General features: G+C 32.3%; 1 protein-coding gene across 1 annotated transcript in view; it reads right to left on the bottom strand.

The window, feature by feature from the left end:
• Positions 1-13,797, bottom strand: part of LOC143046067 (uncharacterized) — a 35,585-nt gene that overhangs the window by 21,287 nt on the left and 501 nt on the right. The window contains exons 2-10 of the mRNA XM_076219044.1: positions 11,157-11,337; positions 10,510-10,912; positions 9,721-9,877; positions 8,657-8,832; positions 8,086-8,193; positions 5,982-6,090; positions 5,630-5,733; positions 4,765-4,812; positions 148-272 (exon numbers count right to left, since the gene is read on the bottom strand). Of these exons, the coding sequence (XP_076075159.1) occupies positions 148-272; positions 4,765-4,812; positions 5,630-5,733; positions 5,982-6,090; positions 8,086-8,193; positions 8,657-8,832; positions 9,721-9,877; positions 10,510-10,912; positions 11,157-11,320 (1,394 nt within the window). The 5' untranslated portion in view covers positions 11,321-11,337. The remainder of the gene's footprint in view (positions 1-147; positions 273-4,764; positions 4,813-5,629; positions 5,734-5,981; positions 6,091-8,085; positions 8,194-8,656; positions 8,833-9,720; positions 9,878-10,509; positions 10,913-11,156; positions 11,338-13,797) is intronic.

Here is a 13,797-nt window from a genome sequence, read left to right as displayed (position 1 = left end):
TACAAATGTCAGATTTAATTAATGCAATTGCAAAAATTTGTAAAATCACTACTGAAATGATGAATATGAGTTTTTATGATTACAAACCAAATACTGTTGTATATTTTGCATTGATAAAAAAACATTGCAATAATTTCTGAAATATACCTATGACAAGGAGTCATCAAGTCTTTGTCTAAAACATTAACATCAGCATTATGTTTCAGCAACAATTCAACCATCTGTATATCACCATTATTGGCTGCTATTGATAGAGGAGTTTGGTTACAGTTCTGAAAAATAAAATTTAAAAATTAAAAAATATACCAGTTTTGTACTATAGATAACTCAAACTACTGTAAAAGTAAAAAATGAAGACATTTCTTTTTTTTAGATAATGTAGTAAACTTTATTCACTTTAAAAAACTTACATTCTTCAGCTTGCTTCTTTTAACCTCCCTCCTGAGATACATATGTGTACTGTTAAAAAACTTTTTTAGATACTGATAAATTTTTTAAACTGTAATTGCTTATTTTTACAAAATAGTCCGGCGGCTACAAGCAAATTTCAGAAGAATTGTGCACATCCTGCTACAAGCATGAAATTTGGCATATACCTTCCTCAACTATTACTCTTTTATTTCAGATAGGGAGGCAATTGAAAAAAATGTCTCACTTCCGGTAAAATCTAAAATGGCGGACATCATACTTAAATCAGCCCTATATCGAAGGCTAGACAGTGAAAAGGTGTTATTATCATGCTACTAACATAATATTGGGTACCAACCTTTGTTATATACTACTTTTGGATATATGATATAGATAAGATGTCTTAAAAAATCCTACTTCCGGTAAAATCCAACATGGCGGATGTAGTACTAGAATAAGCTTATTTTTAGGGAGGGTAATTGAAATGTGTTTTAATGTATTGCTACTATCATTACATTGGGCAGGAACCTTTCTTTTGTGCTTTTCATGGATACAATGTATATGACATATCTCTTTAAAACCCTTACTTTCGATAATACTCAGAATGGCGGACATAGAAATATCAATTTTCTATTCAAATATTCAACTTTTTTCAAAATGTAAAGAAAATGTTTTTTGTTGTTATTTTTTGCTTGTCCTTAAACTATTGGCTTCTAGTTATCCTCAAAACCACTAGTTTTATTCTGTTGTAAACTTTTAAATCACACTTCCGGTAAAACAAAAACCAAGTATGGTGTTAATTTCAAAAATGAGTTCTCAATCCATATCTTTGATTTAGAGTTATAGATAGATTGGTTAAAACAAAATAAAATTACTGAAGTACTAAAACATTTTTCAAATTACAACTAGTTGGCTCAAAATACATGTTTATTCACAGTCACAACAACACATGCCATCAAAGCAGTGCACGGGGACCCTATTTTCCACATAAACAACGACCGCGACATCCTCTGTATCTGTATCTGTATGAATTCGTTGTCAATACCAATTCTGGCTTTAATATAACGGTTAAAGAGAGCGCCGGTGATTAACTGACGAGGCGTAAGAGCAGATTTGACGCTCTCTACACTTGATATGCGCTCTACAGTGTCGTCTAGCTGATTGTACGCGATCACAGTCTTTACAAAGAATGAGTTTGAGTATTGTGGTGTTTTTCTTAGTGGAATGTCAAAACACTTAGAGTGATTCTTTACTTGCTTTTTCACAATATTTGTTGCGTGGTATTCTTCGAACTTCTTGGCAGTTATGTTTCTCTTAGGACGTGCTTTATTTTGAGAAATCAGCCCCTAATCCACTTTGTACATCAATATCAACTTCTAGCTTGTTTGTCTTGCAATTTTCTGGAGGTCTTGTAGTTCCAGTTGGGCAAGCATATTTGAGACACAACCGTCCTCTCTTGACTCTTGCCGTTTGACGTTGTATCCTTTCTAGCTTATTTATGTTTGTTACCGTGTAGGGGTCACATACTATGGCTCCAAATTCCATCGTTGATCAACGAGCGAGATGTAAGCTGTTTTTTGCAATCTTCAAGTTTCTTCTTTGAAAGCCTAGTGTTGAAGTTGCTTTTTTTGCCACGTTTAATATGTGGGTGGTCCATTTGAGGTCTTCCGAAATTTGTAGGCCTAGGTACGGGTTATGCTTGACTTTTTGTAGTATGTGTCCATTTAAACTGTAGATTTTATGGCTTTTGTTTCTGATGCTTAGGATGTAGCATTTTTTGGCATTGAACCGCATTCCCTAGCACATCCACAATGTACAAGCTTCTGACAAAATTATGAGGCCTTAGAAAGAGTTATTTAAAAGTTATCCTCTTTGTCCCTTCGCCATCCATTAGTGCCTGAACTGGGTAGCATAACAGTCAATTCCAAGCTCGTCCCCCTAAACACCTGCCTTAGGATATTGCACGTTTTACATGCTTGAAAAATTAGCTTAATGGTGTATGTGTCTGATGCAATGAAACACGAACTTGCAGGAGTCATGATTCGAATAGTCGTTCCTGTTTCGCTAGACCAAGTTGAGAGAATACCCTCAATTAGTCTTCCCTTTTGCGCAAATAGTTATTTTCTTTATTCGTTAACCATGTTAACCCTATCTGATAAGTTTGTGTGATCTTACAGTTAAACCTCGGTGATTTAGGTTGATTAATCATCATTCTTTATGTCAAAATTACATCTTCAAATGCGATCAATGTCTCCCACGCAGTCTTTTTTTCCTTTTCAAGCATTCAGAGAACCATATCAGAACTTGTAAAGACATGGAACACAATAAGTGTGTGTAATCACTCATTGCCAGGTACATTTGAAAGGTCATTGATATATATTTATCCACAGCTTTTTGCCCTCCCAAACACAATCCATAGTTCGTCTACCCCTTTCACGGAATAGCGAAACAGTAACGACTATTCGAATCATGACTCCTGCAAGTTCATGTTTCATTGCATCAGACACATACACCATGATTCTATTGTCAGCCTCTTAATGTGAACATGGTAATAAACTTGAAATACATCTCGAGGTAGATAAGATAGAATATCCTGAGCATTTGTTATAAGAAGCAAGAGCTACATTTAGGGGAAAGGAGATACACAGACGAATCCAGAGTCAAAACAAGATTACGACAATAAGAAAGAACTTTTTAGTTTTCATTCGCAACAGCTTGCTCAATAGATTTTGCGGAAAAGGTAGTTGTAGCAACAATTGTCAGGATGTTCTGTGTTATCCACCACATGGTGATGTTTCAAGTTTATAACCATGTTCACGTGCATGTGCCTGATGCAGTGAAACACAGATTTAACTGAGTCATGACTCAAACAGTCGATACTGATGTTGCTGTCATTGCTGTTTCGCTTTTCAGTGACATACATTTTAGGGGCAGACAAATTTTGGCTTGCATTTGGAAGTGGAAAAAGCTTCAGATATATTTCTATCCATGAGCCTTTAAATACTCAAGGCATTGAGAGATTACACGTTTGCTGGAAAAGGAACTGCGTTGGTGACATAGATGGTGTTTAAAGATGTGACTCTATCATTTAGAATGATGATTAATCAACCAACATCACCAGATATGGATTTGACAATGTCACTGATAGAACGATACGTGGTTTTGTTGTAAGATCGAACAAATTTATCAGATGGGGTTAACGAAGCAAGACAAAATGTGTTTTTGGAAGAGGAAATACTTATTGAGGCTATTCCCACGATTCGGTCTAGTCTTTTCAGCAAGTAAAACGTGCAATATGCCATGGCGGGTGCAAATAAGTAACAAGCTTGGTATTGGTTCCTATGCTAACCAGTCGTCTATGAATGGCGAAGGGAAAAATATGGTCCATGGGAACCTTTTGGACAACTCTTTTTGTGGCCTCTTCGTCTTATCAGGAGCTTGTACATTACACTAGTAGATGTAAATACCACAATCTTTGTAAATTTGAAAAATAAGCTCCCCGAATGTGAATAAACATGAACTTGCGGCCATAGATAAGTCATTCTAAAGATGTTCAAGAACTTTGAGTGATTTTATTTTGTTTTAATCAATCTATCCAAAACTCTACATCGAAGATATGGATTGAGGACTCATCTTTGATCATCTTTGTAATTTACGCCATATTGGTATTTTTTTCACCGGAAGTGTAAATTTTGTATTCAAACATATAAAGCTGAATAAAATTAGTGGTTTTTAGGATGACTTAAAGCCAAAAGTTTAATGACCAGCTAAAAAAACCCATTTTATTTACATTTTGAAAAAAGTTGAATATTATCAATAATTCTATGTCCGCCATTTTGGATATCACCGGAAGTAAGGGTTTAAAAGACATATGTCTTATTCATTTTATCCATGAGAAGCACCAAAGAAAGTTTCCTTCACAATATGATAATGAAAATATATACTTTAAAACACATTTCAATTACCCTCACTAAAAATAAGCTTATTCTAGTACTATATCCGCCATGTTGGATTTTACCGGAAGTAGGGTTTTTGAAGACATCTTATCTATATCATATATCCAAAAGTAGTACTAAACAATGGTTTTTACCGAATATTATGATAGCAGCATGATAATAACACCTTTTCACATACTAGCCTTCGATATTGGGCGAATTAAAGTATGATGTCCGCCATTTTGGATTTTACCGGAAGTGAGAATTTTTTTTCAAATGCCTTCCTATCTGAAATGAAAGAGAAATAGTTGAGGAAGGTCTATGCCAAATCTCATGCTTATAGCAGGATGTGCACAATTTTTCACAAAGCCACCGTACTAAAAGGACTTTGTCTTTAAAATGTTAAGATATAACAACTTACATTCATACCATTTACATTTGAACCTCTCTCCAAGAGACTCTGTGCAACCTATTACAAAAAAAATTAAAAATATACAATATATTTGTCCCAGTCCTTATTCAAATGAACACTATATTCATCCTAATCAACCAATCATTATTCAAATGAACAATGTATTCATTCTAGTGAAATAAGCATTATCCAAATGAACGCTATATTCGTCCTACTCAACCAACCATTTTTCAAATATGAACATTATCTCCATACTGGTCAACCAATTATTTTCTAAATGAACATTATCTCCATACTGGTCAACCAATTATTTTCTAAATGAACATTATCTCTATACTGGTCAACCAATTATTTTCTAAATGAACATTATCTCCATACTGGTCAACCAATTATTTTCTCAATTAACATTATCTCCATACTGGTCAACCAATTATTTTCTAAATGAACAATATATACATCTTAGTCAAAATCCGTTTCATAAAATTCAACCCCTGCAATATTCTATATGAGCCTTTCCCAAGTCAGGAACCTGTATTCAGTGGTTTGTTGTTGTATATCATATTTGTTTTTTATTGTTTTGTACATAAATCAGACTGTAACTTTCTCATTTCGATTATCCACATTTGAAATTTTGAGGTGTTTTATAGCTTACTAAGCAGTATGGGCTTTGCTCAAATTTGAAGGCTGTATAATGACCTATTGTTGTTAACTTCTTCATCATTTGGTCTATCATGGAGAGTTGTTTAATTGCCAATTATGTCACATCTTTTTATTTATTATTAATCAGTATAAATGATCATAAATTATCATGTGGAAGTTGGTATAATTTTATAACTCAAATGTTTTTAGATTATTTTAGTGACATTAAACTTACCTGTAGTTTGTTATTGGTAACAGCTAGATGAAGAGCAGTAGTCCCTTCTTTATCCTCATGATGTAGTAAGTTCTCCTCTGACTCTGTTCCTCCTTGCCGCAAAGCTGAATAACATATTAGAAATAAAGGTATGTATTTTTTTTCTATTGTGTTTTAGGGGAAATATTTCCTTTGTAGCAGATACAGTGCAATTTAACCTAAAACGCATGGAGCTTTATCAACTAGGCAAAAATTCAAAAATTTATTCATTACCAAAAGTACAATATCAAATTATGTTAAAAATGGACCAGGAGAGAAGCGTTTTCAACACAAACAATTAGAGCAGGAATAACTATTACATGTAACTGCTTACCTGTCTTTAGATAATAAGACATTGTATCCTTCATGTCTTCTGCTGCTGATAGGAAGAAGGGTGTGAAGTCATTTATGTCTGTAGCAAATATGTTAGCTCCATTCTGCACCTGTAATTTTATATTATAGAAACTTTAACATAATTACTCATTAGAGAATTTTCTTTAGGCCTAACAAAGGGAAAATACTACATAATATCTGATCATGTTTCACATTAAGGATGTTTCAACACATCTATACTATTAAACGAGAAGAGACCTCATTTTGGGTGTCGCTTCTCTTCCTTCCACAATAAATCAATCATCATGCCTCTGTGTCCTATAGGTAACATGCATAGTCGCATTTGTCATCCATTCTTATGATTATTCAGATTGAGTTATTTTAAGAGAAAAACGACAAAAAAGGAGTCCCGATATGATTCCGTCATCAGACTGACTTTTAATCATAGATAAGATTTCCGGTTTGAAACATGCACAAATACAACCAATCATACGATACGATAGATAACAAAAATGAAAAATAAATAAGCCAATCAGAGCGTTCTCCATATTATGGTGTTTAGATCGCAAGAACCACAACTATTATACCTCCTTATAGAGGACAATTATGTTATGCTTTTATCTACATGTAAAGTACGATTAAACTACTTTAATTTATAGATACTCTCTGTATTCTGTCTACTGTTTTCTTTGAAATGTTTACTATTAAAGGGGTCATACCAGTTGCATATTATATATATTAAAATAAGTAAAACATGTGACACAAGTACAACCAATCGTATGATAGATAACAAAAATGAAAGATAAATAAGCCATTTAGAGCGTTCTCCATATCATGGTGTTTAGATCACAACTATTCTTCCTCCTTAGAGAGGCCAATTATTTTTCGTGTTTCATATATATCATGGTGTTGCATCGAAAGAACCACAACTATATACCTCCTTAGAGAGAACAATTATGTTTCGCGTTTATCTACATGTAAACTACGACTATACTATTTTAATACATAGAGACTCTTTGTATTCTGTCAGGGACTTTCTATGTTAGTATAGAAAGTCCCTGATTCTGTCTTCTGTTTTCTTTGAAATGTTTACTATTTAAGGTGTCATACCACTTGCATATATATTAAAATAAGTAAAACATGCTCAACTTTATCTAAAACTACCTCGACCAAAAACTTTAATCTGAAGCGGGACAGACGGACGGAAGGACAACCGAACGCACTGATGCACAGACTAGAAAACATAAATGGGGCATAAAACTTTATTGTTGAAAGGGAAAATAGTGATTTGGCAAAAATGAAAGTAAGGTAGAGATTAGAGGGAGGCAAAACCTTTTTCGGGGCGTCGGGATCGGGGGTTTTTAAGCTCGGGATTTGGGGATTGATCCTTACGGGATTAGGGAATATATTTTTCGATTTTGGGATATGAATTTCTTTGAATTCTGCATCATTTCATGGTTATAAGTTGATATATGAAGATGTGGTGTGAGTGCCAATGAGACAACTCTCCATTTAAATAACAATTTAAAAAAAAGTAAACCATTATAGGTCAATGTACGGCCTTCAACATGGAGCCTTGGCTCACACCAAGCCCGGGATTTTGGGATCAGGACCCCTCCGACCACCCCTCAAATTAGCCTTAGATGGTCTTAGTCGTTTATACATGATTCATATCCTACCAATGTCATGTTGATAAGGCTCTTACCAGAAAAAGCACTGATGGGTTGTCCTAGAAGCATATTTTGTTAGAATCATAATGGTCTATATATAAGCAGTTACATTTATTACATGTTTGAAACGGTGCAATTTTTTTAATTTGTTTTAACTTTTACCAAACGAAGCATTGTAGCAAAGGAGAAGAATCCTTGTGGTATGAGGCCAGCAACACCAAAATAATTGAATTTAACAGAAAGGAAACAAATATCGGACTTTGGAAAAAGGGAGAGGGCTTTTGGTACCTTTTATGAAATTCTCCATACGTTATATATTTTACAAAAAATCATCCTACAACAGTTCACAAGCTGTATATGCCCGCGATTTCGCGGGTGTGTTCTAATATTATATAAATTCCTAACATGCACAAGTGTAGACATAATAACACTTACCAAAAACTGCACTGTTTTTTCTTGTTTATGTGCTGTTGCTTCATGTAAGGCAGTTTGTCTGTCCTCATCTACAGCATTAACATCACATTGATCAGAGTCCAGTAACACCTTAAATTAGAGACAATACTTTAAGATCTCAGGTGACCAAACACACTTTGACAGAAATAAATTGGATATTTCATATCAATGGTTCAGAAGAGTGATGTTCAAGTTAAATGAAATATTTAAGATAAAAAAATTACAGGTTTAGGATATACATGAAGTTTTGTTGTAGACTGTTTTGATTGAAAATTAAACTAATTAGGAAAAAAACATGATCAAAATTACTAAATTATATAAGAAGATATTTGGGTTTCACCAGTATTGCCAAGTTTCACGAAGAAAATTTATGAGATTTGGCCAAAACTGTAAAGATCAAAGAGAAAAACAGTAGATAAAATAAACATGAAAATGTGTGAGTCTCAAACTATTAACTATTTGCCAGAGACTTAGCATAAATAAGACAATAACCCAAAAACAAAACAAAACTAAAAGAGGTATCAATATTTGATTTTCTATTATGAATTCTGACCTTTATAACAGGAATATTACCACGTCGAGCTGCCACATGAAGAGGAGTTTTCTGTTTAGCTTCTCTAACATCCACACTGGCGCCTTGCTGTATCAACATTTTAACAGCCTCCACACAATTATTCCTGGCAGCCAGATGAAGTGGAGCAACACCATAAGGTCCTTTAACATTCTTGTCTACAATAAAATATCTCATTAGTTGTATGATGAATACAAATTTAACTTTTACAATAGGTAAAACAAAAAGATTATCTAAATAGATTTTTTACAAATATCTCTAAAAAAAAAAGGAAGTATAGAAATGCATAAAATGTGGCTAATAAATGTCCCGTGTAGATGATCTAAACATCTCATCTTTGTACCTATGTATAAAATTGTATTGTAACTTCAATTTGTAAGATTTTTTTACTGAACATAGAACAGCATCTTCTGCAAAATTCTAAATGTTCGATGAGAAAATAAGCATGGCTGAAGACTGTGGTTGTCGTTTTTTGCTGTATACCATGTTTGTATTTTATTCCTTTTTTTTTATAAAGTCAGGCCACTTCTTCCCTTGTTTGAATGGCCTTTTGTAGCTAACTGTGCAATATGGGTTTTGTTTATTGTTGAAAGCAGTTCAGTGACCTGTAGTTGTTAATTTCTATGATATTTGGTCTTTGGTGGAGAGTTTTCTCATTGGCAATTATACCACTTCTTCATATTTTTATGCCCTGTCCTCTAAAGGTCTTGTGCTTATTGTGTGTTATTAGGTTGCTATACCCCACTCATGGGCCCACATTAATTAGTTAATTTTTTTTCCTGAGGTTTTTTCCTATAACTTTATGACATCCTTTACCAACCAATATGCTCAACATCATAGTCAGTATAAGTGCATTTTTTCTTGTCAATTCTCTAAGTTTTTTCTTGTAGACAATCAATTATTGACTCCATTGAGGTTAATGTACTAATACACTGAAGCACTTGATTTGTTTACATTTAGTCAAGATTTTTCTTTGAAAATACTTCTGAATATTTATATCTCACACTGTCCTGCAAATCACTTAGCTTATGTAAACACATTAATACCTGCATTGTATTTAAGAAGAACTTCAATAATCTTTGATTGATTTAATCGTGAGGCATAATGTATAGGTTTAAAACCATGACTATCTGTTTCTGTTGCCTTTTCTGGGTTTTCCTGCAGCAAACTTTCTAGTTCTTTCGTTAAGCCTTCTTTCACAGCCTGCATCAATAAATCAACTAGCTAAGACTCAACTTATAATATGCTGGATAAGTAAAACCTAAATCACCCATTTTGCTCCTAAATTTTTTTATTGATAAATATATATTGATAAAACAAATGATTTTTTAAACTAGTTCACTTTGGACTATGTAATTGGCATTTTTAAATGATTATGAAGACAGATTTATAATTTGTTGCAATATTTTTCAATAATTTAAAAGGACATGTTAGGAAAATTTCAAGCTCTTTAAATGTTTAACAACTAATGGAAGTCTTTAACGACCTTTACTGGCTATACAGCCCTTGCACGGTCAGCTAAATGTTTAATAAGAACTACCGCTACAATGTATTTTTCATGAGGTGATCTGTAAGCCAAGTTAGTTGAAAGGCAAAATTTAACATCTTGAATATTGACATATTAGATCAAAAGATTTCAATATAATATTCATCAATCACTATTCTGTAAACAAGTTCTCGTCCTGAATATACTGGTTTTGATAAGTGCAATTAATCAATATTTGGTTTGTTTAAACTAACAGAACAATTAATGAGCTAACATTGGTAAATGTACAATTTTTATCAATTTTTATAGTCTGATTTTTTTTTAACCATAACAAAGTAATTTTACTAACCTGGCTTACTGTAACCTTTTTAAATACTTGTCTTTGACCTCCAACCTTTAATCTGTGTTTATCAAGAGCTGGTGCTACAGCTGCTATGCCTTGTACTTTAGACCATTCTGCACCATGATGTGAACTTTCAGAAAACTCAGCATCTCCATTCTTCTGTGAATCATTTTCTCCTCCTTTCAATGGAGTAGGATGCACAGCAGAAATTGTATGAGCTTTGGACCAATGATGATTTGTTGGTTTATGAGATTTCATGTCCTTTAACAGAGTGTTGGTTGGGGAAGGATTTTCATTGGCAAGGACCATGGGTACTTCTGACACTGTTGTCTGTTTTGGTGACTCTATTTCTGTAACATTACTTTCTGTTTCATATTCTTTATAAGTGTGGTCCATTTCTATTTCAGTTCTGCAACATAAAATCAATAAACCAATTCAAATCTTTTACAGAATTTTTTATAAAGTGCCTTTCATTGTCTTATTGTATGTAGGTCAACAAAAATAATGTTCTGAAAACAAACATATTGAATTTGCCAATATTACTCTTTCTTTATATAGAAAATAAAAAATGCAATTAACTATTTCATCAGCAATTAGTTATTTTATTGAATATGAATGTCTTTGAACAAATAAGATGTAAAATAAACACAAACTTTGTTTGCAGTGTTCTAGTTGGTGTAGGATTTGTAGTAACCATGGGTACCTCTGATTCTGTTGTAAGTTGATGTAATTGTGGTTTTGAATCATTTTTTTCCATAACATCACTTTTTGTTTCTTTTCCTGAGTTATTAAAGACATCTTTATTACTGTACTCCATTTTATTCTACTTCAGTTCTGTAACACAAATATATTTAACATTGTACATGTATAACTTTTTAAACATAAGCTAGCTTTACTTTTTTGTGTTTTGGCCCACAGACTGCCTTAGATGGGGCCGCTCCAGTCATGCTTCACTGATTCCCAAAATAATCAACCAAAATTTTCCCACAAACAGAAATAATGAACGCATAGAAAACAAAACTGATGAAACCAAATTTGGTTACTGGTAATTATAAATAATTAGTTTTAGTTTATACATAAACCATGGATTTATTTTTTGATAAATATTTAATAGTGAGAAAGTTTAAGTTGTATTTATTTTAAATACACTTCATTTATCATTTATTTATTTTTTTATATCTCAGCATTTAAAGTTTTTATTTAGTTTTTTGGAAACACTCATCTATCAATATTCAAACACTTCATTAAAAACCAAAATGACTAGTTTCAAATACGGTCAGTTCAATTAAATTAAATGGAAATAAGATATGAACATTCAGTTAAATGTTTGAACTAAAATACAATCATTGAATAACAAAATAACAATATGAAAAGAAAACTGATTTTTTTCTTTTTGTTCCCTTTGGAAAATAACATCTTTTCGATTCTTTTCATTATCAAGTGTGTATTGTCAATTTTTTGGTTCTGTTTAGCATATTGAATTTGCCATTTTAGTTTGGATCTCAAACTCATAAATCACTACATTTGTATTTTCTTAAGTTACATATGGTAATTATGATAGTTAAGTGATTTTATTTTGAAAGCCTTTTTCACTACTTTTTGTAATCAATCATAGAAGTTCTATATTGACTTTAGGATAGAAATCTTTTAAAAAAAAAGATATATAACAAACTGCAACAGATTGATCTGGATTCCAAATTTAACACAACATCTAGCTGATAGAAAAATCCACCTTCCAAGAGGGTTAAAGTCATGCTCTACAGATTAATGTTCTCTTTAAATAATTATTTTTTACTAAAATTGTACTTATAATATTTCAGGAAGAAAGCCTAGTTCTAGATGTTTGATTTCATATACATTAAGTCAATTATTGTGATACAAAATATGTAGATGCTATCTACTTCAGCATGACTGAGGCATTTATCCACTAAGGACCATGGGAGATGAAATTAGACATTTCTGTATTCACATGTGATTGTAAGGACTTGAACAATGATTAAAAATCTCAACTATGATTGATAGATCAAATGTGCCAGATTTAAACTTATCTGTCATCTCCCCAACCCCTCTCCCAGACATTGACAGTAATTTCTTACATTTACAAAAATCAATTAGAATTTGACTTAACTCGTCATATATATCACAGGCAATATTTTCCAACGTGATTTTAACATTGGAATCACAAGATATACACGTTGTTCATACCCGCACTTGAGTAGAACGTGAAATGAGCAGAAACGTAATTTTCAGGTTGTGAGCACAATGTGATATAAACGTTCTTCAAACATGATATTCACCTTGCGGATAAAGCCACATGATATCAACGTGATAATACAACATGATATTCACTTTGAATATAAAGCTACGTGATATAAACATGATAATACAACGTGATATTCACTTTGAATATAAAGCTACGTGATATAAACGTGATAATACAACGTGATATTCACTTTGAATATAAAGCTACGTAATATAAACGTGATAATACAACGTGATATTCACTTTGAATATAAAGCTACGTGATATAAACGTGATAATACAACGTGATATTCACTTTGAATATAAAGCTACGTGATATAAACGTGATAATACAACGTGATATTCACTTTGAATATAAAGCTACGTGATATAAACATGATAATACAACGTGATATTCACTTTGAATATAAAGCTATGTGATATAAACGTGATAATACAACGTGATATTCACTTTGAATATAAAGCTATGTGATATAAACGTGATAATACAACGTGATATTCACTTTGAATATAAAGCTACGTGATATAAACATGATAATACAACGTGATATTCACTTTGAATATAAAGCTACGTGATATAAACGTGATAATACAACGTGATATTCACTTTGAATATAAAGCTATGTGATATAAACGTGATAATACAACGTGATATTCACTTTGAATATAAAGCTATGTGATATAAACGTGATAATACAACGTGATATTCACTTTGAATATAAAGCTACGTGATATAAACATGATAATACAACGTGATATTCACTTTGAATATAAAGCTATGTGATATAAACGTGATAATACAACGTGATATTCACTTTGAATATAAAGCTACGTGATATAAACAGGATAATACTAGTACGTGATATTCACTTTGAATATAAAGCTACGTGATATAAACATGATAATGCAATGTAAAATTTATGTCAAGAAGACACATGGAACAAATGAAATATTATCTGTTGCACTCATTGACAACATTTTGTTTCTAAGTTATCTCATTTTGAAGACGTCTTTTTTTTTGGTTCTTAATTA

The sequence above is a fragment of the Mytilus galloprovincialis genome, chromosome 9 (genome assembly GCF_965363235.1).
Source record: "Mytilus galloprovincialis chromosome 9, xbMytGall1.hap1.1, whole genome shotgun sequence".
Classification (NCBI taxonomy): domain Eukaryota; kingdom Metazoa; phylum Mollusca; class Bivalvia; order Mytilida; family Mytilidae; genus Mytilus; species Mytilus galloprovincialis.
This window is presented reverse-complemented; position numbering and strand designations above follow the sequence as displayed.